This window comes from Doryrhamphus excisus, chromosome 9, assembly GCF_030265055.1.
Source record: "Doryrhamphus excisus isolate RoL2022-K1 chromosome 9, RoL_Dexc_1.0, whole genome shotgun sequence".
Classification (NCBI taxonomy): domain Eukaryota; kingdom Metazoa; phylum Chordata; class Actinopteri; order Syngnathiformes; family Syngnathidae; genus Doryrhamphus; species Doryrhamphus excisus.
Window position 1 is genome coordinate 6908253 of NC_080474.1, and position 27994 is coordinate 6936246.

Consider the following 27994-nt stretch of genomic DNA (forward strand, 5'->3'; position numbering starts at 1 on the left):
ATTGAATCAATTTTTTTTCCTGTAGAGGTCAGTTCATTGAATTCCAAACTTTCTGACCAAATTTGTGTGGAAAACAAAATTATAGAGTAACTCTACACCAATATTAATAAACACCAACACAATAAAAACAGTGTATTACAACTACAATCGCTAACATTCACTGTAAATAAATAGGTGTCAAAAAACTTTCTTTTTAAATACATGTTACATATTAAATAGTATATAAGGATAAATTAATTGATAAAATTAACATTTGCTATGCTGTTCCAGTTCTCTCTTTAACTTCACTGTTTCAAGGTCTTCTGAAGTCAATTTGCATTGCTTCTATTTAAGCATCATGTGAAGGAACTTTGCATGAAATGTAGCATTGGCGTGCAGGAGGAGACACAAGGTTCCGAAAGCTTCCCTGGCATCAAGATGGTTGCCTGAGAACAAAATCTTGGCATTATTGACTTTTTGGTGCTGCCATTGAAAGAAGGTAGCTTCGTCATGCCAGGACTTCCTTAAAGGTTTGACCATACAGTACATCCTATACAAGCATATTGCACCCTGTATAGAAATATAAGCAACAATGACTCCACTTACCTGCTACATAAATCTCATAAAACTCTTTGGTGACCTCGGAGAACGTGTTCTCCAGCTGATGGATGAAGATGAACTTTTCAACAGCTGATTTGAAACACATGTGGATATGCTGCACCAACTTCACCGCCCAAGTCATTTGATAGCCATCCTTTTCACACACCTGAGGGATACACAAAAATTTGCAAACTACATTAGAATTAGAAATGTGGTCCTCTGTGAACCTAATGAGGACAAGCGGCATAGAAAATGGATGGATATGGCAGCGTACATCCACCCACATGTGGGTATGCTGGAGCCTATCCTAGCTGTCTTTGGGCGAGAGGCGGGGTACACCCTGGACCCGGGGTACACCCTGCCAGCTAATCACAGGGCACATATAGACAAACAACCATTCACATTCATTAATTCTGTGCTGTCCCAGTAGAGTGATCCTTAATCAGCTGTGTTTTGAATATGTTCATTTTATTTCATTTTCTACCGCTTTTCCTCACAAGGGTCGCGGGGGTGCTGGAGCCTATCCCAGCTGTCTTCGGGCGAGAGGCGGGGTACACCCTGGACTGGTGGCCAGCCAATCACAGGGCACATATAGACAAACAACCATTCACACTCACATTCATACCTATGGACAATTTGGAGTTGCCAATTAACCTAGCATGTTTTTGGAATGTGGGAGGAAACCGGAGTACCCGGAGAAAACCCACGCATGCACGGGAAGAACATGCAAACTCCACACAGAGATGGTCGACCGCCATGCCGCCCGTTTTGAATACGTGTCTTCCATAAATAAGAATAAAAAGAAATGACACCTGGGGAACCCACACAACAACTGAGCTCCACCATTGTCAACTTTTGGGTTCAGGATTAAAACATTAATATCGATACCTACCAGAATAATGTAAACGATCACTTTGGCAATTTCTTTGATTCGTCCACAGAGGGCCCTGCTGGCCAAGACTGTGTAGCACAGCTTAGTGCCACACAGCACCAGGAGACGGGCAACATTTTCCACATGCCATGGGTGAGGGATGGCTGTAAATAAGCAAGACAACAAAATCAGTTTGGGCAGGGGATATTTTGGAAATTAGCTACCGTATTTTCAGCAGTAAAAGCCTTTCATTTTCTCAAAAATATAATCAGGTGCTCATTAAGTGTGCAATTACTTCCAAATCTGTAAAAATGTGCTATTTTGGTAAGCGCTCCGCTTGATTGATTGTCGAATCATTTCCGGCTGACTCAGAGACGTGATATGTACACTGGCAATAAACCAATCATAGAACATTACGTAATATGCACAGCATATATAGGCTGGAAACGATAAACCAATCAGTGCACTGCATCCTTCAGTATTTAAAATGTGAGTTACCGGTGATCTCTGCAAAGACTGCTAGGGTTGACTGCGTTGTCCAGTCTTTCACATCTGGCTTGTTGAAGAGCAAGAGAATGGCCCTGGCCAAGTCCCACAAAGCATCCTGAGGAAGCCCCCGCACCACAAGATCATGCCAACAAATGGAGCCTACAAGGAGGAGTAGAGCTTCTGTATCGTGCTCTCGACTGGTGTGAATTGCACTGACCTTACCTTCAGACAGCAGTGGCCCGTACAGGATCAGCAAGAGGTGTGCCTGATGGACCAAGGGCCAAGGCTTTAGGAGACACAGGAGCCAGAACTGGCAATCTAACTGATTCGGGGACAAGTCCAGCAAAACCTTACGGCAGAAATAACGGAGCTCCAGCTCTTCAAAGCCTTTCAACCCTGTAGACACAGTGAGGAAAATCAATGCAGGATTTTCTTCACGTTTGTCTTCATAGTAGGTATTTGCTCTTTAATTTTTTAAAGGAAAACAGAGTTAATATTTTATTTAAATATGAATACTAAGTCATAATTTGTGCTGTAAGTAAAAAAAAAACACTGCTGTTTAAAATATGACATTTCTCAAGACATCCAGCTACTTTATACATAGTTGGACATTACTTACAGGCAGAAGCATCCGGAAATATTAGTATAATTACATTTTTTAGTGTGTACATACAAAAATGTTTACAAAATTAACACTAAATAAAACTGAAAATGTAAAATATATACATATATATATATATTCATATATATATATACGTATATATATATATATAGAGACACACAGAGATGCTGGATGAAATCATTCTTGTGTGGTCCTAAATATAATAGAAGGGATTATTCCTAACCAAAATGGCAAAATTGGCATAAAAACGCATTGATTCTACTATGGGTCATTTTTGACCCACTTATGGAAGAGTGTAGGGTCCAGTCACTCGTGCATCTAAGGGTTAAAGGGTTCTGTAATTGTGGATGTTTTGTCAGAACAAGGTGTCGAGTTTCATACTGCATTAATTAGTTTAGTCTTTTCAAAAGCTGGGTCTCAGTAAAATGAAGAACAGCTTTACTTGGGTATTTTTAAGACAATACCAGGTTTCCCAGTGATGACTGACTGAATTCTAGTCAGCAGGTTGGTGATGTCACACAAAAAGATGAACACTCTGTGGCACTCAACCTCATCCCACCCTGCAATTAGCGTCTGCAATGATATCATTAGATTATAAATCATTTCTCTGAGGATTTGCTATTGTTTTATTTGTCTAGCTTTGTTAGTCACCTGCAGGAATACTCCATATCGGACCAAACCAATGCAGTTTGGTACTGAGCACTCCTCCAGCATGAAGCAAGGTACCTGCAAAACAGGATAAGACAGTTATCTATTCATTAATTGCCCAGAATATCTCAGTACCTGTACCTGTAAAAACTTGTTCAGTATGAATTTAAGCCTTTCCTTTGTAGGCAGCAACATGGTGCATCTTTTGAATAATAAACCTGAAATAAAAACAAGCACAAACCTTATTTGAGGACAGAAAATGAATAGATATAAACCTACCACTGCTTACCAAGATCTCTGAATTGTTCACCAGCACTTGTCTGTCCAGGAAAGGTAGTGTTGTGAATGTTTTTGAGGATGCTTTTGCTCTTCCAGGCAAGGGTGCTTATAAAGTTCACCACACAACTAGTCATCTTTTTGGACGTCAAGCAGAATACACTTATCTCCAACACTGACCAACACAGTGTAGTTCTGGTTAGTGCCTATGAATGTCATAGCTGCTTTGCATTCGTTTTATTATTCACAAAAACGTCAAATTAATATTCTGTGGTTTGCGCAAGTCACCTCACCAGATAGCTGGTCCAAAATGATGTGGAACACCTCCAGTGGAAGTCCCTGGAAAAAATCGCTACTGTTCTTAAGTTGACTGCGAGTCGTTATGGTTCTGACCGGACGGATCCGGCGGACCGTGCAGTTCGAAGAATCGAACTTCGGCGCCACTGTGTACGCGCTTGCTTTCCTAGAAGTTCCTCTCACCATTTTTTGTCGACGCTACATTGAATGGAAACTAAAAAGAAACACCTCGTTTTTGTACACGAACATTAGTTTTTGAGTCCAAACTGGAGGTACATATTTTCCCAAATTGATGCTAGCTTATGTATTGTAGCATGGAAGCTAGTTAGCTACAAAGTAAGCAAAGCTGTACAGCCCCACTTAATTGGTTATCGCGGATATATACATTGTCTTGTAATTACTACAATGATTATTGATATGTTTGGTTAAAAAACAGGAAACTCACGAATTTGTTGCGTACTTGCGGGCTTCGTTGAATAGTGACGCTTTTTGTGTGAGGACACGACGGTAAGTGGCACGAGACCTTGAATGCTATGAATATAATATGTATATATATTTATATGGTATAAAGTCATTTAGCTGTCATTAAAATGCTGCCATTCATTTGTTGATCAATGGTTACTCGATGTTTGTGCGTGTCCCTTGTGCTGTTAATGGAGGCGGACACGTCGATACAAATATCCACCATGTTGATAATTATAGGTTGTGATGTTTTCCAGTTATCTTCTGTTTGTTTGCTTTTGTGTTGTTCAAACGTATATTGTTTACTAAAAAAATGTTCACCGCTGATAAATTGTTTTCAAACTTTTGCACTACACTCTACTAATGTAACATAAGTCACACTGTCTTATGTCCTAGGTTCCCAAAGTGTAGTACGACAATTGTCATAGGAGGTAGGGAATGCAAATAAAACCAATTAGCACCTAACATTCACAATTACAAGTTCACCTGAACACCTCACTGCGCGAGGAGACGGGAGCAGGAAGGAGACAAAGTTGTTAATTGATCTGTGCTTGCATCATATCAACAAATAAGTAAGCTAGAATTAATATTTTGTGCATTCAGAGTGTTTAATCTTGAATATTTAATGTATATTGGTGTTCCAGTTAAGTGGTGAAAAGCTGTCACTGTGAGTGAAGATTCACTCAACAAAGCTTTATTGTTGGTTGTATGTATTTTTGTATTGTATTTCCAATACTATTAAGAAATGGGTAGTGGTAGGAGTAGAGTTGGAACGCCATGGAAAGATTCCGGTGAGATAATGGACACTTCATACTCAAACTGCCATCAGTGCTGACTGCTGAGCTATAGTTGCCGCTGCATTCATGGACACATGGAAATCACAGGAAACACACCCACATATGCGTGTGCAGCCCAAATCATGTAATATTTTTAAAACCAACCACTTGTTCTTGTTGCTCACAATAAAAGTAAGACAATGTAAGACAAAGTGTTCTACTTACAACCTACAAATTCTTCAATTTGGTATAAAATGATATACAGACTTACTGTAATCCATAGTGAGTGGACAAAAAAAGTCAATCTGAAATTCAGTCTATTCAGAGGGAAGGATGCCTGCATCAAAGTGGAATAATAGATATGTATGATGATTACTATTTATCAGTGATTGTGTCAAACTTTATCCAAATATCACCATGGAAAATACACACTTTTGACCCAGAATTGTATTTTTTTATTTTAAAAAGTTTTTTTGAGTTTGCAGGAGTAGGGGGTACGTGGGTTCAGGTCAAATGTCAGAAAGAGTATGTGATTTACAATATTATTTGTGTGACTCAGGGACACACAAATTAATTGTGTTGTCCTCGAGCGCCTTGCACAACAGCCACACTCAGCTGCTAATCACAGGATTATTCAGTTGAACTAAGACTATTAGGTGTTCTATATTCCCACAGGCACGCTTGGTGGAGGATCATCCCGGCATTGACAGAACTGAACGCTACAAGCAGGGTGTTTTTTACCCAACAGGTTGTGTCTTAGTTTGACCCATAGGGGCCAGCAATGGTCTTAACGGAAGTCCAGAGAAGCAGCTTCTTCACCGGGCCTACCTTACAGTATGTTGTCCATTTATAGCTGAAGTTAAAGATCGAGATTTTGCATTTCAACACTGACATGATGGCAAACACTTCCATTCAGGCAGGGACAGGAGATGAGTGGTGTGGCATCAAGGCAAAACAGACTATCCATCTGGAGCGTCTTCAACTTTGTTTCCAGGCCAAATGCACCATCTGGGCACTTGTGACCATGGGTAGATGGTTCACTTCTTTTACCGTATTGGTGAGTTCTCCTGTATACGTTTCCTACATTCATTCATTCATTCACACTCCTTCTCACCTTCGTAAATGTTGAGCATTGTCAAATATGGAATTCAAGCAAAATCTTATCGAAAAATGTATATGAAAGTTGCATAAAATTACAGGGTCATGCATGATGGCATGAGTATATTTAAATTTGTAATCTCAGCATCCCTAAAAACACAAGTGATGATAGTCACAAATACAATGCTTTTATGTTTTGTTATTTTATATTTGTCAATCTTGGCATGCTGACAAATATGACAATATGTAATGCCAAGTCATTGGACAGAGTTACAGGGCGAATTACTGCTGTGTAATACAAAATAACACCGATAAGATAAATAACAGTGTTGGAGGTGAGCGATAAAAGAACGGGCAAAGCTACACGGGTAAAACGCCACGACTAAGGCCCTGTGCACACGGGAACGTTCTTGGGATTTTTTTTTTAAAGTTGCATCCCCGCTGTGCCGGATTCGTAAATAGTTGCATCCAGATGGGAATGGTTAATTGAGTGAAAACACAAGGCACACCTACGTGTGGTGCTGTGAACACACTTGACACACCAAATCATAGAAGAAGAAAGAACATGCACTAAGTCTGTCGTCTTCCGCTTTCCAAGGAGAAGTGGAATTACTTCTGTGAGTCATTGTGGAGTATAAAACAACAAAAATCAGGAGAATGTCAACTGAGGTGAGTCATGTGAAATATTCAGATACTATGTTGGCTTGTCATTAAAGCTCACTTCTGGTCACATGACTGCAATGAGGTAGCGGATACATCTGTGATTTAAAAAAAAAATATACGTATATATATATACAGTTTCAGGTCACCCACAACGCTGTTCCCATGTGGATGAGAGGCTGAAATGATGTGGATAGCTCCTGAGGAAGCTATATAGATAACAATTAGCATTCACGAAACGCATGAAAAACAGCACATAAAGACCAAAGAACAAGGGTTACGTTATGTAGTGTAGCGTGGCAGGGGAAAACAGTTTGATTTCTGACTGCAGTGACCATGTAACCCGCCGAGTCCATGAGCCTCAACAGCGCTAGCCATCCACCTAAACTGTCAACTCAATGTCCGGTATGACTTTCGCAGTGTCGCAGCACTGGAGTAACCTGTCTGGTCCGCCCCTGAGCACGCCTTGGGCTTGAGCTGCCTAGTGTATGGGAGTCGAGACCGCTAACCATCAAGCTAAATGCCACGAGTTGTCAACTCGGATGTCCAGCGTGACTCTTAAAGGTGTGAGGGAGCGTTGTTTACCAACGTACTTTCACACAGCTGTAGCAGATGGCTAAAGAAGGCCTGAGTGACTAGTGACAAAACAGAAAATAAAGGTGGAAGCACAGGTGACAAAAAACTGATTTTCAAATAATCTGGCCATTTGAGCTACAAAACTGGTGTGTTGTGGTCTCAAAGTCCATCCATTCGTTTTCTACATCACTTATTAGTGTCACATGTGCATCCACTTGCATGTGTTTGGGATGTGGGAGGAAGCGGGAGTACCTGGAGAGGACCGGGAACAAGCAAACTCTTCAAGACGTGCACTTTTGAGGCTATTGTGTCATGAATGTGTTATCAAGGTGCTAACAAAAAGCTTGCAAGGGCCAGATTGCAAAACACGGAGCAGGAAGAAGACGTGAGCAGAGAAAGTAAATCTTTAACTGAGAAAACCGTTGTCACATCACACCAGAAATGATACATAAACATAATCCCCCTATGCTAGAGGTCATTGTGATCTCAACCAACCTTCATAGTGTACTCTTTTTAAAGTTAGTGATTGATATCAGGACTCCAAGCTTGGGTGGTTTCTGTAAATGTTTAATACGGCCTCCCCTGAGGGGCGGTGGGCATGTTAGCGAATAGTAGCGCGCACCTCCTGAGAGGCGCTTTAAACACGTACTCTCATTAGTTACAGATGCAGACACCTGCCACTCAGCGATGTCGGAATAGTCTCAACTCCATCACTTCAGACACACTTGAGGAATGGCTCGGCGTCCGTGACGAAGCTGGAGCTCGCTGGAACTCGGCGTACTAGCGGGGACTGGTGTGCGATGAACAGAAGAAGAAGCCACATCTGCAGCCTGAGGGACTAGAATATGCATCTGTTATCAAAGGTAGTTTGTTGTCCATCTTGCTTTTTTTTCTCTGTATTATCGGCACATTTTGGACTCAGCAGCCACAACATTGAGTTACAGTCGCTTAAATAACACATATCACAAAGACATGACGTAGTTTGGTTATAATATTAGGCTCATCCTAATATTGGGAGATTTAAAAGGAGTAGGAAAAAGCATGGCTTATTTAATCCTACCTCTCCTCCCCCATCCGTTTCATACACATTGCAATACATTTGTTCACTTCCTGTTTTCCAAATGTACTCTTTGCCAGTTTCAATACATAGGAAAATGAAAAGCGAGTACAACAATGTTATAAATAACGGTATGTAAGTTATGACTTTCATGACTATTTCCTTATGTGTTATGTAATAAATAATGCGCTTTGTGTGCTCGTCACCTTCCATGTGAAACTTCTTTCCAAGTGAGCCCAACATGGCCAGCACCGCACTTCAGCTCCTTGGTTTCTTCTTAAGCCTGCTCGGCTTTGTGGGAACTGTAGTCGCCACCGTTCTTCCACACTGGCGCAGCTCGGCCTACGTGGACTCAAACATCATCACGGCCACCGGCACCTTTAAAGGCCTGTGGATGGCGTGCGTGTGGCACAGTACGGGCATTTATCAGTGTGAGCTGTATAGATCTCTCCTGGCGCTGCCACAGGACATGCAGGTACTGCCTTTTAGAAGACGTGGAGAGAAGAATCATGTTGTGAATACGCCCTTTCATCTCACCTTTAGGCTGCCCGGGCGCTCATGGTACTCTCCTGCATCACCTCCGTGCTTGGAGTTGTGGTTTCTGTGATGGGTATGAAGTGCACCTACTTTGCCCGAGGCTCATTAATCAAGTCCCCGCTGGTGCTGAGTGGAGGCATTTGCTTTCTCTGTGCCGGTTTGCTCTGCTTGACCACTGTTTCCTGGACCACCAATGACGTCATTGCGGATTTCTATGACCCCTTCCTCCCAAGTGGCATGAAGTACGAGATCGGCCTGGCGGTGTATATTGGCTATGCTTCGGCCTGTCTGAGTCTCTGTGGGGGACTTGTGCTGTGCTTGAGCGGCTGTGGTGAGCGTGCACCGAGGCATCTCCAAAGGCAGAGGAGTCAGCCTTCTTCCCCGCCCCCGGATTTCAACAACATTTATCCCCCAGCTCCTCCATACAAACCCCCAGAGGCCCTCAAAGGCAATCGAGCCCCGTCACTTTGCTCCGTCTCCAGCAGTGGCTACAGACTTAATAACTACGTCTAAGACTGTACATTAGTAACCATAGTACCAAAAACACTCTCGACCACATTATAGTCACATTGAAAAGCAGAAATGATCACCTGCAATGTGGCGACGATACCACTAGGTGGCTACATTTATCAGGAAATAGTGTAGTGTTAACAGGTACAAGTCACTGCAAATACACAGTACATACTTCGTATTTCATTCCAATTTTAGATGTAAAACGAGCTGACATTATTGGTGTATTCATGTTCTATTTAATCACATGACGCCAAATTCCATTAAAATGTGCACCTTGAATTTTTTCCTCCCTCATTTTCCGATATTTATTAACCTTATTCGACAAACTACTCATGGTGCTACACCTTATGACACCTTATTCATAAGAAATCTCCCAATTAGAGCATCTCTGTGGCCGCCTGACAGCCACACCACAGCCAAATTATGGTAGCTGTCACACGTTGTCACCTAATTTAGTGTCCAGCTGTCACACTTGTAAAGCATGTTTATTTTAATTAAGGAGCTGGGTATTGATTAACAGTGATGGATTTCACTGTCTCATATACAAGGTATACAAGGTATTTGATTCCAAGACCTTGAAGGCAATCATTTCAATAACAGGATTCTCAAAGGCAAATTCCAACAGTGATAGAAAAACAATTCAAATGTTGTCATTTGTATTTATTTTATTATTCATTTCATATATATTTTCAAATTAATTGTTTTGACAGGTCAGGCCCTGGCTTTCGTTAGATTGTGTAAGTGTAATCAACGTTGTCGCTACCAATAAATAAGGTAAGTACTGTATTACTGAAGCTGTAATACAACAAAATTCACCATTGTGAGAATTGAACAGATTTGCAGAAAACAGCCGTGTCCAGTTTCAGCACTAAGGACAGCGACATTGCATCACAATGGAGAATGTGCTTTATGGCACCATTCAAAAAATGGAATAATAAAAAAAACATGTAAAACATCATAAAGGCACAAGTATACATAATACATCATAAATTCAAGTGAAAATGAACAAAAATATTGCAGACGCCATATTTCTTTTAATTAAATTGATTTCCATCTAATAGTATAGCATATACAGCAGTATATATACAGTCATTTACTATATATAGTAAATGACTGTTGACTGACAGACTTTTATTTGTTTTTTTTCATCATTGCTTTTGTTAAGAAACCAAAACATGCCAGCTCCAAGGACCTTAAAGACACTTGAAATATGACAACGCCAGCTTTGTGACAAGTATACAAGAACAATAAGATCTGAGCTCTCATTATAATGACCATTAATCAAAGCTAAAAAAGTAACCAAGTGACCATTGCATCCATTGGCAATGTGATGGTCACATATTGAAAATGTTTGTGCGTCATGCCACTCGGCATTAGGTGCTATTTTCGTCCTGCCCTGGAAGACATTCATCTAGCATCTACCCACCCTGACAGCATCCAATAAACCCACCACTCCCATTCATCTCCACACCCACAACAACCCACCCCCACCCACCTTGCACCCCTCTCTCTCCCTCTCTCTCTCTCACACACTCTTCCCGCAGATTTCCCAGAGCTTTGAAGACTTAAAACCACCGTAAGATAATTGTGATTGGACTTGAAAGACCACTACATGTGAAAGCACAAGTTCTATCCAACAGGGGATCTTCTTTGGTACTATTTTGGATCCTTTTTTTGGTTTGCTCCTGGCTGTGGTTATCAAGTCATTACTGTTGCTCCAACAAACAAAGGTAAGATCATGTTCTCATGTTAGATGTTCTTTTCCCTGAGCTGTTATGTGTTGGTCAAAGTGTGAGTCAAAGAGATTTATCGATTTAAAGATGTAAAACTGTCCCCCCCTGCTAGAAACCACAGTGTCAGCACAACAGAGGTCTGGCAGGTTGGGATATGCACATTGGCGTTGCAACCTACTGAATCTATTTTAAAGTGTTTTTTAACCTAGTTCATTGCATTTTATTGAACTAAACTGTTGAAATGTAAACATAGCAAAACCATGGATGGGGACCTGCCATGGCAAATCTCTCTATAATTAAACCAATACTTAATTGTTCTTATTTCTTTAATGATTATTAATGTTTTGGTCATTAATGCAGAGGGAAAAGAAAAGACACCTGCGATAGGTTTCAGCATATCCATGGCCCTAGTGAGGATAAGCGGCATAAAAAATGGATGGATGGATGGAATTTTCCACCGGCTTTTGTACACACTTGTCGGTTAGCATTAGATAATCCAACAAAATAGTTTGCCCTGTAATGTATCATCAAAAAGGGCACCCTCACATTACTGACTCACTGTCCGTGCATTTTTGTTCTTGTGACTGATAAATAACCCGCCATGGGGCCAAAGGAAGTTGCAAGTGTAAGCAAAAATGCAGTGAAGTCAGTCAGCAATGTGTACGTCAAGGGTTCTTAACCTTGGTCGTGTTCCATTGCTAGGGGAGCTGAGTGGGTGCAGGACAGGAAGTGACGCAGGGATTCAAAGTTGGGTTTTACCTAGGCGTGAGCTACGGCCGCAACAGCAGCCAGTGTTAGCGATTATTGTGCCTCTTTTGAGATAATTCAAACTAGCGATCAAGCCTGGTGCTTGTGTGTCTCACCTAACATTACAGTAACATTGCTGACCCCCGAGTGCCTGGCATAGGATAATACAATATATATATGAATGTGTCTTCTGAATGCCTTATTTTTGTATTTTAGCTCTGCTTGAAAATGCTTAATTAAAAAAAATCCATAAAATGTGCTTAAATATTTTGTATTAATGAATTAGTGAAGCCATAAATCCAAAACACAAAGTGTAAAGTCATTACTGTAGTTTTCTGTAGTGTAATAAAATTGAGGTTCCACTGTGTATTGCATCGAATGTGTAGGTTCGTGTTAGCTAGAGGCACTTCTAGGCTTGGTCTAAGTTCACTTCCAACAAAATACAGAACACCTCTTCAACACATCTTTTTCTTTCTCGGCAGAGTTTCCTCAATGAAAGTCCAGTCCCGGGTCAACTACAGTACTTGAGGACACAGAACAAGATGACCATCCACGTCGAGGGTATCGTGGCCATTGTTGTTTTTTACCTGGTGATTCTCTTTGTGGGCATTTGGGCGGCGTGGAAGAACAAGAACTCGGGAGTTGGTGATGGAGGAGACCGGAGCGAGAGCATCATGGTCGGAGGGCGGGACATTGGCTTGTTTGTGGGCGTGTTCACAATGACCGGTGAGTCGTCCAACACATTGTGATGGTAATGGTAATGGTTTTATTTCATTTGAACATGCATCAGATTACAATTGAGTGCATCCCATAATCAGTTCCCAGTTCCACATGTCCAAAAGGAGTAGGAAGAAGCAAAGCTTATTAAACCCTACCCCTCCATCTGGTACTTTTACAATCAGTAACTGTTACATTTGTTCACTTCCTGCTTTCCATAATACAGTTTAAAGTTTTTTTTTGTTTTTTTTAATAATGCACCTCGTACCGAAGTACCGTAGTAAATGGGTACCATAGTAAGTGTCAATATAGTGATATATATAGCACATCATGACTGGTTCAAGACTCTTCATCCTTGTATTTAGCAAACATCAACTGCTTGTATTGTTTCTTGAATTGGCTCATCGTTGTGCATTGTTTGATTTCCTTACTCAATCCATTCCATAGTTTGATTCCACATACTGAAATGCTATGGCTTTTTAACGTAGTCCTAGCATATAAGTGGTTCAAATTTAGTTCTTCTAGATCATATTTCTCCTCTCTTGTAGAGAAGTATTGGATGACATTTTTAGGTAATTGTTTATTTTTAGCCTTATGCATTATTTTAGCTGTTTGAAGATGAACTATATCAGCAAGTTTAAGTATTTGTGATTTTAGAAAAAGGAGTTAGTATGTTCTCTGTAGGCGGCATTATGAATTATCCTTACTGGCCTTTTTTGCAGTACATTTAGCCAGTGAAGATTGCTTTTATAGTTATTACCTCATATTTCCACACAATAAGTAAGATATGGTAGAACCAGAGAGCAATAAATAATAAGTGTGGAGTGACATTGTGTGACACATTGGAGGACTTACTGAAGCCATCAGTATATATCTGTATATCTGAGTCGAATGTATGTCTTTCAGCTACATGGGTCGGTGGGGGATACATTAACGGGACAGCGGAGTATGTCTACTTGCCTGACTATGGCTTGGCGTGGGCACAAGCACCCTTTGGATATGCTCTCAGTCTGGTACTCGGTAAGGACTTCATGACTTTGCGTAGACCCTGGTCAGTGGACTCGGATTCTTGTCATGAGAAAATGCAATGACCTCAGAAATTGCATGTTCAGTAAATGAATTGTAAAATTGTATACTGTAAAAAATGAATGAATGGATGGATGAACTGAGTTTTAACAAACGCATCAAATTGTTTGTAAATACTGCAAAATACACATTTCTAAATTTGAAACCTCTCCCAGGTGGTCTGTTCTTTGCCAAACCCATGCGTTCACGGGGCTACGTCACCATGCTGGATCCTTTCCAACAGCTCTATGGAAAGAGGATGGGGGGTCTTCTCTTCATCCCTGCTGTCATGGGAGAAATCTTCTGGTCTGCGGCCATTTTATCTGCTCTCGGTAGGTGAACGTTCCAAACTGGGGAAGCAGTTACTACCAATGTCCAGTCAGATTCCTCCATGTGACTACTCAGTAGAAAACCAGTCTACCAGTAGACTCTACTGGTTTCTGTGCTATTCGCCCCTGCAGGAGCTACTCTGAGTGTGATTGTGGACATCAACATCAACATGTCGGTGATGATCTCAGCCTTGATTGCTATCTTCTACACTCTTGTGGGAGGACTCTACTCGGTAGCATACACAGATGTAGTTCAACTCTTCTGTATCTTTGTGGGTTTGGTGAGTTCCCATAACTCCCATAAATGCACAGAAGACGGATTATTAATCCGAAAATTCTAATATCTCCATTCTGTACCCTTTGACCATCAGTGGATCAGCGTGCCTTTTGCATTATCCAATCCTGCCGTGTCAGACATCACAGTGACAGCCAAGGAGGCAATCTACCAGTCGCCCTGGCTGGGGAAGATTGATCCCGCAGATAAATGGCTGTGGGCAGATAATTTCTGTTTGCTGGTAAGTCACACCTGTCATCCGCTGATTCATCATTGAAAACCGGTTCATTTGTCAGCGTGTTTATTGTTTTGACGTGGGAAAACAGTTACCATGTGATAAAACACTGCTATTTGAGTTGAATGTTCTACTGTATTCACAATGCCATTTCTGTTTCTAGATGTTGGGGGGGATTCCATGGCAGGTCTATTTTCAACGGGTTCTTTCTGCCTCTTCAGCTACCTACGCCCAGGTCCTTTCCTTCCTCGCTGCATTTGGCTGTTTGGTCATGGCCGTGCCCTCTGTCCTCATAGGCGCTATAGGGGCCTCCACTGGTAAATACACACTGCCGTCGGTGCCTGGTCCTCACTTTGGATGGATACGTGACAAAATGGAACAGACGTTAATCGCGTCAAAATACAATTACAAATCAAATTCATGAATGTAAACATCCAGGAATCTGATCCTTTATGTAACAAGGAAATGTTGATCAACGCAATCGGGCTTGTTAACAGCATATTGCTTTTATCCATCCATCCATCCATTTTCTACCGCTTATCCTCACGAGGGTCGCAGGGGTGCTGGAGCCTATCCCAGCTGTCTTTGGGCGAGAGGCGGGGTACACCCTGGACTGGTGGCCAGCCAATCACAGGGCACATATAGACAAACAACCATTCACACTCACATTCATACCTATGGATAATTTGGAGGAAACCGGAGTACCCGGAGAAAACTCACGCATGCACAGGGAGAACATGCAAACTCCACACAGAGATGGCGGAGGGTGGAATTGAACCCTGGTCCATATCGCTTTTATCAGATGTGTAAATGGAGACGCCTACTGTGACTGGGAGGGTAAACAAGTGACAGAAGCACGGGGCCGCAACGAGCACCGAGACGTCAAACCGAGCAGATTTAGTGAATATTCCATCAGAAGAAGCGCTAATTAATCTGATTCATGTGAACCTGTTTCATGTGCAACCAGTGTTAATCAAGCTCTGATCGTTAGAAGAATATACATCTCTGGAGAGTAAAGTTAATTTTTAAAAGATGTCATACGCTAAGAGGAAAATAGAACAATCCCGAGAGGATTGAATCATTTAATCGGTATTTGATCAAAGTTTGTGTTATTCCACTTGCTTAGGGTTCCTCCCATCTATACATGCATTTTCTATACCACAATGCTGGCGAGCTGGAGTCTAACCCAGTTGACATATTTCCAATTAGGCATTGTTCCAATCACTCTTGGTTGGTGAGTACGCAAAAACATGTCATGAGGATAATTTCATGTGTATGTGTGTAAATACGGATAGAGCAATTGCCTGTCTTTGCCATTTGATGCACAAAGGCTCGATTGTCAGTGCATTCAAACGCTTCATTGGCTACGGCGCAGCGCTTGAAAGAAGGACGGAAAAGAGACAGATTTGTCTGTCAGTCATCTGTCATCTGTTTGTGTGCGTTCAATGAACAAATAAAGCACCCACACACACGTAATAAAGATGATTAGTTTATAGTCTCCCAACTAAAAGAACTAAGACCCCGTTCAGACTGACTTGACGAGTTTGTTCTTTGCATGTTCAAAAACAAAGACTGTAAGTCTCTCCGGAGTATAAGTCGCACAAGGCCAAAAATGCATAATTAGGTAGAAAAAACATACATAAGTCGCGGTTATAAGTTGTGGGTAATTTATTTTGCAAACTACTTGACCAAAACCAATATTACGTCCTCTTGGAAGACAAGTTCTAACAATAAAAGAATACAGAACAGGCTGAATAGGTGTAAGATATGCTAACACAATGGTTATTCAGCTACACAAAAAATAAACATGAACAGAAAAGGTGTCCAGTGTTTATGTAACATAAACAGTTTTAAGTACAGTAACTTTTTTGTTTTTTTCATGGCAGTAAGAGTAGTCTCCGCTTTACGCCAGTCCCTAACAAGTTTCTCACTTACTCCAAACTTTCTCTTTGCTGCTCGATTATTGTTTTCAGCTGCTAATTTCACTACTTGCATGTAGTGAAATTCCACTACATATATATATATATATATATATATATATATATATATGTAGTGGAGATATATATATATATATATGTAGTGGAGATATATATATATATATATGAAGAGCTTGCAACCAAAAGGCGCTAAATCCATTTTGACTGATTCATGGTCATCAAGTCTATATTGCAAATGAAAGAGCTATCAATATAGGTCATAAAAATGCATGCTATAAAAATCCTACACACACCATGTATTTTATATATTTTTTTTAATAAATTTTTTTTTTTCGGATTTAGTGCCTTTTGGCTGAAATGATGGATTTAGCGCCTTTTGGCTGAAATAAATTTGAAGTCACCTTTAACTTCTTCAATGGCATTGTTGTAAAAGAATGTAAGGTGCTTTAATGTGCTATGCTAATAAAATAATTACAACACAGAAGCCATTCTCAACATACAATACAAAATAATTATTAATTAAATAAATAAAAATTTTATTAAAAGCAGTGCTCATATTTGACTGCACCATGAAGGTGACAAAAATCATCTCATTACAAACTCTTTACGTTGTATGTTTTTTAGTACAAGTAAAATAATGTTTCTCATGAAAGTTGGAGGTGTCAAGGTAGAGACATGCCTTTTATGGCGTAAAAAAACTTACTTACAGAATACTGTAAAAACACAATTTGTGTTTTCCTGAATTGCATAACATACTGTAACTATCATACGTGTACTTTCTGTATGTGCAGTGCCAATTGTATTCTTCTCTCTGATTGGTCAGATTATCAATAGATGGGAAACTTGGGCCAATCAGAATAAAGAATAAAGAAATGGATTTAGCTCCTTTTGGTTGAAATCTGAAATGGAAATAGCGCCTTTTGATTGAAAGCATAAATTTCATATCACTTTTTTTCATATTTTTTAAAATGATTTCAAGACCAAAATATGTGATTTGGATACACATGACAGAGGTCTATTAAACTCATGAAAAACATGCAACTTAGTGAAAATTGGATTTAGCGCCTTTTGGTTGCAAGCTCTTCATATATACATGTATATATGTATTGCCCAGTCTGAGATATGACTTTTTCTTGGCAATCCTGCCATGAAGTCTGAAGTCCTGAAGTCGTGCTTCACTGTTGATACTGACACTGGTGTTTGACGGCTACTATTTAGTGCAGGTGCCAGGTGACGACCTGTGAGGCGTCTTTGTCTTAAACTACACACTCTCAGATATTTGTCTTCTTGCACAGTTGTGCATCGTTTTTCTGTCCTTGTTAGACCCAGTTTGTGCTGCTCTCTTTTAGATGGGTTTTCTAATAATCTATTAGCTTTATAAAATGATGAACTTGGATTAGCAGCCATACCAGGAGATTGATGCAGAGGACTGACAGTTGTTGATCGTAGGCTTTTTTTCATTTATAAGTCGCTCTGGGGTACAAATCGCAGGAACAGCCAACCTATGAAAAAAAGTGTGACTTATAGTGAGGAAAATACAGTATTTGTGGCAATAATTCCCATTGAAAACTGAATTAAAAAATAAAAAGTTGTACTGTACATCATCATGTATGTTGTTTTAGGCCTGCAAATTACCTGAAAATACCCCTAAAATCTATTTCACATTTCCATCTTCATCTTCAGACTGGAACCAGACTTCTTATGGGGCCCTCCCTCCGAAGGACAAGGATGAATCCGACATGATTCTTCCCATTGTGCTTCAGCACCTTTGCCCATCTTACGTCTCCTTCTTTGGCCTGGGGGCCGTGTCGGCAGCAGTCATGTCATCTGCAGATTCCTCTATTCTCTCAGCCAGCTCCATGTTTGCAAGGAACATCTATCAACTTGCTTTTCGACAGTCGGTAAGAGTGCAGCCCATCACCCAAATATAAATTGTGGTTAGAAACATCAGAGTTGAGCCTGCTAAAAGGCGGACTGTGTCAGGGAGGGAGGTTTACCAACATACAGTACATTCGCACTGCTGTACCAGCTAGTACACTCACTGTCCTAGACCTCGCTTCCATCCAGGTACTGGCACTTGGCTGCTCAAGCCAGCTAGCAGTTTACAAACAAGTCAGTGTTTTCTTTTCACAAGATTCATTGTACTTTGTAGACAAGTGAAATGATCAAACATCAATCTAAAGCAGGGGTCTCAAACTCAATACTCAATACTTAGGGGCCACTGGAGCTCGGGTCTGGGTGAGACTGGGCCGCATCAGGTTTTCCAAAAAAACAACAAAAAAAAAAAAACGCATTTATTAAAAACCAAAAAATTAAAAAAACTTTGCTTTGGTTCAAATTTTCTACAAGAAAAGCTCTGATAAAACATTCCACTGTTCTCAAATATCTTAATTTTTATTTTTCTACACAAAATAAGATGAAAAATAAATAAACAAATCAAGAATAAAGAAAATCAATCAATCAGTAATAACACTGGGGAACACTCAAAATGTTGCATTTAAAGTAAGACTTGTTTTTAGTCAATTTAAGTGTGCTGAGTTCAAATCTGAAGTTAGTTTTTTTCTGCAAGCTACAGATTTTATGCAATCTTTAATTTTTATTAAAAATAGAAAAAAATCGAGCATTATTATAGGATATTGCAGTGTCAGCCACAAATCAGTATATTTAACAAGGCAAAAGAAACAGAACATTAAAATGTGATTTTAGATTAAAGTACACCATTGTTAGAAGTGCCATATGTTTTTCTGGAAGCGTTTCTCAGAAAACAGTCTTTATCGCAACGTGAGATAAGCATAATTTACAACGTTCTTCAGATAAGAGTCAATCACAGCTAATAACGCTTATCACTTTCTGTCAGTACAGTATTTTAGTCAGGCAGGAATTTGCGTTTGTAACTTTTGCGTTTGTACACTTCATCTGGGCAATCTCGTTTAATACTCCAGCAGTAGTCAGCCATCATACTTTTGTCCCAGCGACCTTGGTAGCGTTCTTCCATGATCTTTAGGTCTTGGTGGAACCGCTCTCCATGTTCGTCACTCACAGCCCCCAGGTTTTCAGGGAACTGGTCAAGGTGGCTGTTCAAGAAATGGAGCTTGATGCTCATGTTGCACCTGAGAGCACGAAAAGCGAGGAGCATTCTGTTCACAAGTTCATTGTAGTTCTCTGCCTTGTTGTTTCCAAGGAAGTTCTAAGCGACTGCCACAAAGGATAACCATGCTGCCCTCTCCAAGGCGGTCATCTTGGCAACAAACTGATCATCACGAATGAGGGTTCGAATCTGTGGGCCATCAAACACACCTGCTTTGATCTTCTCGAACGACAACCCTGTTATAGCTTTGATTATGTGTTGGAAACATTCACCTTCGGTATCCAGTGCCTTGACAAATTGTTTCATCAAACCTAGTTTGATGTGCAGAGGAGGAAAGATGATCCTATCTCTGTCAACAATTGGGTCATGTGTGATATTTGGCATGCCTGCTTCAAGGGTTTCACGAACAGGCCAGTCCTTCTGGACCCAGTGTCTGTCTCGTGCTCGACTGTCCCACATGCAGAGGAAACATGGAAACTTGGTGAAACCTTTCTGTTGACCAAGAAGGAAGTTTACCATTTTCAAGTCTACAAAAATGATCCAGTTGTGCTCACGATATTTTAAGAATTCCATGACCATTCTGATGTCATCATAGTCTTCCCGCAGATGAACTGAATGACCTACAGGCACTGCCCCGTAAACATTGCCATTATGCAAAAGAACACACTTGAGACTGCGTTTAGAACTGTCTATAAAGAGCCGCCATTCAGTTGGATCATAGTGAGGAACACCCAGTTCTTTGAGAAGACCTGGGATATCATGGCAGTAAACAAACTGTCTGTCTTCAGAAAAGAAGGTCACAAAAAGCTGGTCGCGCTTTCTGTAATATGACACTTTAACAGTGTGATCAACAAGATTTTTGCCTTGTAATCTTGATGCCAAAAGCTGAGCTGCTTTCTTTGAAAGACCTAAATCCCGAACTAAGTCATTCAGTTCAGTTTGGTGAAGAGGCTTGGGGACTGGGGGAGATTCAGTCTCTGAAGAACATTCCTCGGATTGTTCCCACTCAGTTTCTGGCAATTCATTGTCACAACTGTCTTCCTCGTTCGTATCATGTCCAATGTCTTTATCGTTTAATGAAGGCAAACCTTTGAAAACTGGAACAGGAATGGAATCTATGTATATAATCTCAAAACGCATAGATTTGGGTTATGTAAGTTCATATATTTAGACTATTTCATCTATCTCAAATTGTATGAAAACTAGAGCTTATGGAGAAAAACTAATTTCAGATTTGAAATCAGCACCTAAAAATCATTCAGAATCAGTTAAAAAATCCAATGCAACAGAAAGTTGAAAAAATATTGTTCCCCAGTGTAATAAATAAATATAATAATAATAAAACAGCAAATAATAAAAAACTTAAGAAACCACATATAGTTGGTGGTTAGACAAATTATTTTTTTTTCTGATTAAAATTAACAAAGCATTATTAGAGCCCTGTAGACATGACAAAACACGACTATAGTCACATTTATACTCTTTTTATTTACAACATATTGCGCAACTGCAGGGTCTTGAGACACATGCTAACTTGCAAACTAGAGAGCTAGCGACCTAAACGGTAGCCTTCAAGTTATTTCCTTTAAACTTAAATAGCCACAAACTTACCACTTCCACACAGATAGGGAGGATTACTATTAACAGTTATTTAACCTTTAACATGAACATTAATCAAACGTAATAATTTTTTCTGGGTACATGATACCATACAGCATCCATATCAAACTTGCGCGGGCCGCACTAACATTAAACTTTCATATCAAGGCGGGGGCCTCAAACTAGTGGCCGCGTGTTTGAGACCCCTGATCTAAAGAATCAACTGATGCATGCAGATTGTAACGATCCTTCTCTAATTACCTTCCAGGCCTCAGATCGTGAGATTGTCTGGGTGATGCGCCTCACAATCTTTGTTTTTGGAGCCCTCGCCACTGCCATGGCATTATTAACAGGAACCGTGTACGGCCTATGGTACCTGAGCTCGGACCTGGTCTACGTCATCGTCTTTCCACAACTTTTAAGTGTCCTTTTCGTCAAAGGAACTAATACTTACGGCTCAGTGGCTGCCTATGTTTTTGGTCTTTTGCTACGAATTGGTGGAGGTGAACCGTACCTGAAACTCCCTCCTTTCATCTATTACCCTGGATGGGTGACCCAGGAGAAGATCCACCGCCTTACCGGGGAGGTTGAGTACTTTGTCCAGCAGAGGTTCCCTTTCAAGACCATGTCAATGGTGGCGTCCTTTTTAGCAAATGTGGCATTTTCCTACCTGACAAAGTACCTGTTTGAAAGCGGGACACTGTCACACAAGTACGATTTCCTCGATGCCGTGATATCGAAGCACAGCAAGGAGATCATGGACAAGACCACACTGGTGAGTCACGACAACATCATCCTTTCAGAGATTGCGCCTGTCAAACAAGCCTTGGGTGCATCCCTCGCCGGAACCTTCATGAACAGAGAGGTCCTGAGTGATGACGACGTGTCGAGTCCTGAGGATTTTAAAACTGAAAACGAGGCATTCAAGGCACAATAGGAACATTTCTTCTGAAAGTGGAGTCAAAACCAGTGGAGCTCTGCAATGGCTTCCAGGTAATTCCACATATTTTATTTGATGGAGATTCAGAAAAGTCAATTTCTAAGACTGGTCCTTCCAAGTCAGATGGTCCAGAGGTGAGACAAGACTCTTACCTTTGGAGATCAGATAAAAGGACCATCTCCAGATCATACAGGTCCAATGGTTCTGTCATATTCATCCACAAATGTATAACACAATTACATTTTTACTATCTATCCTATTTTGTGTAGCACAGTATTTCCAAAGCAAAAGGTTGTAATCCGAATGGAAATGATTAATGCGGCTGAACAAAGGAACCATCTTTGACTTGGGATTTTCATCTTGAATGTTGACTATTTGTATTAAGTTGTAAAGAAACAAATATTACAACCATATTTAAGTGCTGCTACAAGTAGGGAGATACTGCAGGAGTTTTAGTTGATGGGACTAGTGCAATACCTTTGTTTCTATGTCCTGGACGGTCACAGAGGCATCAACAAGTGTCTCAACTTCCTAAGTTTCGGTTGCATTGAGAAAGTGTATGAATAGAGCAGGGGTCACCAACGCTGTGCCCGCGGGCACCCAATGCGCCCACGTGGACCACTTAAGGCGCCCGCGAGGCATCTTCTAAAAATAGCATTCATTCATTCATTTTCTACCGCTTTTTCCTCATGAGGGTCGCGGGGGTGCTGGAGCCTATCCCAGCTGTCTTTGGGGCGAGAGGCGGGGTACACCCTGGACTGGTGGCCAGCCAATCACAGGGCACATATAGACAAACAACCATTCACACTCACATTCATACCTATGGACAATTTGGAGTCGCCAATTAACCTAGCATGTTTTTGGAATGTGGGAGGAAACCGGAGTACCCGGAGAAAACCCACGCATGCACGGGGAGAACATGCAAACTCCACACAGAGATTGCCAACGGTGGAATTGAACCCTAAAAATAGCACTGGTCACAAATTATCATTGTTATTTTGTGCTTTAAATTTTGAATCAGAATTGCTTACATTAATGTATTTTTTTTAATCGTCTTATAACATCAAAAATTAAAACAATAATTAAAGTTCATGTGTGCGCACGCGTCCGCTCACCGCTTTTCTGATATAGTGCAGCGGTGATGAGGAGTTAGCTTACTCGTGCAGTTTAGCTCCCAAAAACATGGCAGAAAAGCGAAAAAGGACTTACATTTTCCACAGTGATTTGGAGAAAGAATATTTTGAAGAAAAATGTATGTGTCTTATTTGCGGGACGACTGTTGCAATACCAAAACTTGCCACGAAAGCTTCAATGCGAGCTACCCACGCGGCAGCGCATTAAGGACGCAAAAGGCCCGTTTGTTAAAGGCAGCTTTGGACAAACAAAGGACTTTTTTCACTAGGCAGGTGAAAAAAATCACAGAAAGTTGTTCCCTCTGACTTCTTCTTGTTAAAAAAAATATGTTTTTGTTACCATTATTGTGGAAAATAATTAACATTGATATGTGAGCAGTCGCTTCACATAGTGTTACTACTACTATTCCTTTTGTTCTGATTACTAAAAAGTGATCCGTGCAGTATTGTTATTTTGGAAGTTCACCGCAAAACACGTCATGTAGCCCTTCATAATATCCATGCTCACAAAGTAGCCCTCGGACTCAAAAAGGTTGGTGACCCCTGGAATAGAGCAATAATATTTTTTAGTATCGATATTGTACAGATTATGTGTGCAAATCAAAGTTTATTGTATTCACGATGCTTTTAATCACATTCTGACCTCATAAGATTCAACACGTGACATAATATACAGTCCAACCTCGGTTTTCAAATGCTCCTGATGAAAATGTTGCCTTGGTCTTGAACACTGTCTCAGTTATCGTACAGTATTGTGTGTAACAAGGGTATGTAGATAGCAGATTGCTAGTTTATTTAACCTAAAACCTAGTCCCGTGCTACTTTGTTGACACATTACTATAGTATTCTGCAGGCACATTCATTTAGCTAACTCAAATATATCATAATGTTCCAAAAACTAGGACTCAGTTCGCCCTGTGCCGTATCATTCTGTGGAATCCATTGTCCACACAAACAATCCCACGTGTTGGTAATGTATTTGCTACAAAACGTGCTTGTCATCGATAGTTTTTCTCTGTAAGATGTGTTTTGTGGTAATATTTTGGTTGTCCAGAACAAATTCATTGGATTTACATCCCGATATCGATAATCCATGAGTGAAATCGTCTGATACCAAACCATTCACAAAATGAAAATGGCCAAGAGCTACTAATTTTTGTAATATTTATTTCCATAGCTCATTTCAAACCAAACAAAACCAAATGTTTGTTTTACCAGAACATGAACCAAATGCTGGTATCCATAAATCACCTTTTGTATTTTCACAATGCATTTATTATTAACTGAAAACCTGAATGCAAAGCAGGTTTATCCACCTCTGCTAGGTCCCTCCATCCGCATCCGCTGCCTTCTGAAGTGCAGATGCAGCCGACTCCCTCTTCTGTACCCGTAGAGAAGCTACAGGGTCAGGCAAAATGATCTGTGACATATTTGTAGGTTAAATAAAAAGCAAATAAAGTATTTTCGAAAAGTACATATAATGTCATTCTGTTTCATTATGTTATAAAAATTAAGTCAGTTCTGGCGGTGCGAAGTTGGCTGATTGATTTTGGTTTCAATGCAGATCCAGTAATAGATCATGGCTACCAATATTGAAGTGCAAACGGAACGCTCGTTACAGATTTGTTTTGATAAACGTGTCCACAATGAAAGCGTGATGCTCACCAGTCCAATTCGTGGCAGCAACTGAAAAAGAAACAAAAAACAATGGTATTATAAAGAAACAAAGGAAAATTGCATTGTATGAAAAAAATGGCATTATATGTACTATGAAAATAAAAACACTTTTTACACTGTTTTATTTAACCTACAAATATATCAGATAATTTTGCCTGATTCAAATGCACACATCATCCGGAATCCGACGCAGCCCCGCACACAACCAAAGTTCCTCCTGCACTAAAAGCGCTACATAGTGTCTCCATGCTCCCAAATCCATATCCCCAAATTTTGACCACACTTGCAAGTCCAGCGGGTTGGGACCAGGGCTTTAGCCGATGTTGATCCCGTCCTTTTTCACTAATATCGTCTGGAACCAATCGGTATTGGAGCACCCCTAATTTACATCATTTCTTATAGGAAAAATGTATTCACTTTTTGTATGATTCAGTTTTGAATCGAATTATCAATGAAAACTGAGGTGCCATTGTATTTTTTCCTTTCCATACATTTCAATTTAACTTTCTTTTAATAATATTTCTGTCATATAGATTCGAAACAATTCAGAATTTACCACAATGTTGTCAAAGCTGTTGTGTGCAATTCATATCAGTTTGTCAAACACCCAAATAATATTGCAAATAATGACGGATTTTTTTTTTCTTTAATTCGTAGTGTTTTGGAAGCTGTGAACACGTACAAGTTGTATATCGTTTTACTTCGAAATGAAGCAATACTGGCATTTTTTTGTGTGTCCTTGCTGATCTCAAACCAACATTTAAGTGAAATATATATTCTAGCGTTCCTGACACTGTGCAGAAAATAACCAGGACGAATCGACCTAAATTTCGATTGTGAAGACTGACAAAGGGGTCTTGGAAAAGGGATGAAAGCAGCTAGAAAGGCTGGGCTAAAAAAGATGCATTAAGGGTCATTAAAACAAAGAATAAGATGAAAGGACCCAAAGAAAACACTACTAGTGCTTGGGGGATGATTTATTTTTTATTCACTTTCCGACCTCGGTTTTTGCCATCACGTACATACAAATCATTCATTGTTTCATAGAACAGCAGCTTTGAAAAACAATAGTTGTGAACTGATTTTAGGAATATTCAACAATTATCACTTCACAGCCAGACATTAGCCAGTAAGAATTCGAAGTTTTGGGGAACGTGTACCTTCGACTTATCTGCCAATGCAGGTTAGCTAGACAGGAAAGCTTGTTTTTCCCAGGATTGTGTGTCAGCACTGGTTTTTATTGACCCAAACCAGCCATCAATTTGTCTACAGGACAATTAAGCTAATGCTGTAAAAATGATGGAGCAAAGTCTATTTAGTGTTTGGTTTAATTCTCATAAATCCGACCTTTTACTTTCAAGTGTTGTCCCAGTGTATTTCTGGTGTTTTGTGTTTGTTACCAGTATTGTACTTATTATAAAATGGACCCGCCTTAATTTAATGATAAAAAAGGACTGTGTTAGAAACACTCTGAGTGAGTGGTAACTTATTTCAGTGTGCTTCTGTCAGGATCAGGATAGGAAAGAATCTGAAGCGCTAAAAACAGGTCATGCTGCCCAATTGGTGGCCTTGTGGTTCCTCTTACATCCCCAAAACATGCATGGTTGACGCTAAACGATGCGTGTGTGACTGGTTGTTTGTCGATATGTGTCCTGTGATTGACTGCTGACCAGTCCAGAATGAATGAATGGATGGATGGATGGATGCTATGCCTCCAAAATGACTCCAGCTTCAAAATCGAGCAGTGTGCTATGCAAAGTGTCTGAGAATTGGAATTGAACGTCTAAAAACAACTCGATAGTATTCTTCAATAAACATCCCTGAGAGTGATAGGTGTTCAGTCGTTGACCTCAAACAAACAAGTCATGGTTCTATTTGTGTAAATTGCAATTCATGTGATCCGTGTGCACCAAAAAGTAAATGCAGCATTGGAAAATGTTGTTTGTTGAAACTGAAACTGCAGATGAATAGTACTCCATAAAATGTGTGTACATGTAAAACTGTGATCATATGTTGTAGGATGAATAAAATTATAATATTTTTCAGACTGGAAATGCTGTACTGTATTTGTACTGTACATTGATATTACTTCAAACTTGAGATGATTTTTGTAATTTCGCAATTATGCACTTTGCGGATGTTTGTGCCAGATCGAAACGTGAAGATTCCACATTGTATCATAGCCAGGGGCGTTACTAGGTTCTGCGGACAGGGGGGGCTTTGCCCCCTGGAGATGCACAGGATATGAATGAATGTAGTAGACGTTCAAAACAATCCAAAAAAAAAATAATAACGAACAAGAACCAGGATATAACTTTCCTACTTTTGGACAGATTTAGTAGAGATACTCAATTTAGGCCGCCATTAAATTTACACAAGTACACACAATCTACACTGCAAAACCATTCTGTCCAGTGTACAGTGATCAATTATATAGTAATAATTATTATATTATTAATTAGCCTATTATAATTACTATCATCATCATTTTTCTTCTGATTATTACTACTACTACTACTAGCAGTAGTAGGCTAGTATTAGCCTGCTTATTGGCTTTCTTATTAGGCTGCTTTTGCCCTACTATATGAAATTTGTCCGATTTTCTTTTGTAAAAAATCAATTAAAAATATCAAATTCTTTATTAAAATAGGCCTAATGATCACTGACAGCAATATTTTGCTTGTCTGAAAGGCTGAGGCTGCATGAGGGCTGCTGCTAGTACAGGTGATAGTACACATACTTTTAGAGCAGGGGTCTCAAACACGCGGCCGGCGGGTCAAATGTGGCCCGCAGGACACTAGTTTGAGGCCCCCGTCTTGATATGAAAGTTTAATGTTAGTGCGGCCCGCGTATGATAGCATATGGATGCTGTATGGTATCATGTACCCAGAAAAAATTATTATGTTTGATTAATGTTCATGTTAAAGGTTAAATAACTGTTAATAGTTATCCTCACTATCTGTGTGGAAGTGGTAAGTTTTTGGCTATTTAAGTTTAAAGGAAATAACTTGAAGGCTACCGTTTAGGTCGCTAGCTCTCTAGTTTGCGAGTTAGCATGT

The 27994-nt window shown here is 40.1% G+C and overlaps 3 protein-coding genes across 10 annotated transcripts; 2 read left to right on the forward strand and 1 right to left on the reverse strand.

The window, feature by feature from the left end:
- Window positions 1-9: 9 nt before the first annotated feature.
- On the reverse strand, window positions 10-4566 carry LOC131135556 (F-box only protein 47-like). Of its 5 annotated transcripts, none has more exons than XM_058081596.1 (11): window positions 4243-4566; window positions 3779-3996; window positions 3499-3660; window positions 3351-3427; window positions 3213-3287; window positions 3026-3134; window positions 2162-2335; window positions 1949-2098; window positions 1472-1614; window positions 586-745; window positions 10-425 (listed from the first exon to the last, which is right to left on the reverse strand). In XM_058081596.1, exons 2-11 carry the CDS (start codon window positions 3966-3968, stop codon window positions 325-327), a joined length of 1341 nt encoding a protein of 446 aa, XP_057937579.1. In that variant the 5' UTR covers window positions 3969-3996; window positions 4243-4566; the 3' UTR covers window positions 10-324. The 5 variants fall into 5 exon arrangements, with proteins under 5 accessions (XP_057937579.1, XP_057937578.1, XP_057937583.1 ...); XM_058081595.1 differs by having other exon boundaries at window positions 11-425; window positions 4228-4565; XM_058081600.1 differs by having other exon boundaries at window positions 12-425; window positions 3499-3622; window positions 3779-3824; window positions 4228-4555.
- LOC131135557 (claudin-14-like) lies at window positions 3821-9750 on the forward strand. 4 transcript variants are annotated; one of them, XM_058081603.1, is made up of 6 exons: window positions 3821-4054; window positions 4219-4289; window positions 5696-5854; window positions 5937-6077; window positions 8013-8886; window positions 8955-9750. In XM_058081603.1, the coding sequence occupies exons 5-6, from the start codon at window positions 8653-8655 to the stop codon at window positions 9459-9461; spliced, it is 741 nt and encodes a 246-aa protein (XP_057937586.1). In that variant the 5' UTR covers window positions 3821-4054; window positions 4219-4289; window positions 5696-5854; window positions 5937-6077; window positions 8013-8652; the 3' UTR covers window positions 9462-9750. The 4 variants fall into 4 exon arrangements, with proteins under 4 accessions (XP_057937586.1, XP_057937587.1, XP_057937584.1 ...); XM_058081602.1 differs by lacking the exon at window positions 4219-4289 and having other exon boundaries at window positions 3828-4054; window positions 8013-8217; window positions 8643-8886; window positions 8955-9749; XM_058081604.1 differs by having other exon boundaries at window positions 3821-4816.
- A 194-nt stretch (window positions 9751-9944) lies between these two features.
- Window positions 9945-26973, forward strand: LOC131135555 (high-affinity choline transporter 1-like). Its single transcript, XM_058081594.1, has 9 exons — window positions 9945-11191; window positions 12424-12667; window positions 13565-13678; window positions 13900-14055; window positions 14185-14333; window positions 14424-14567; window positions 14725-14878; window positions 18182-18399; window positions 21454-26973. The coding sequence occupies exons 2-9, from the start codon at window positions 12484-12486 to the stop codon at window positions 22120-22122; spliced, it is 1788 nt and encodes a 595-aa protein (XP_057937577.1). The 5' UTR covers window positions 9945-11191; window positions 12424-12483; the 3' UTR covers window positions 22123-26973.
- The last annotated feature ends 1021 nt before the right edge of the window (window positions 26974-27994 follow it).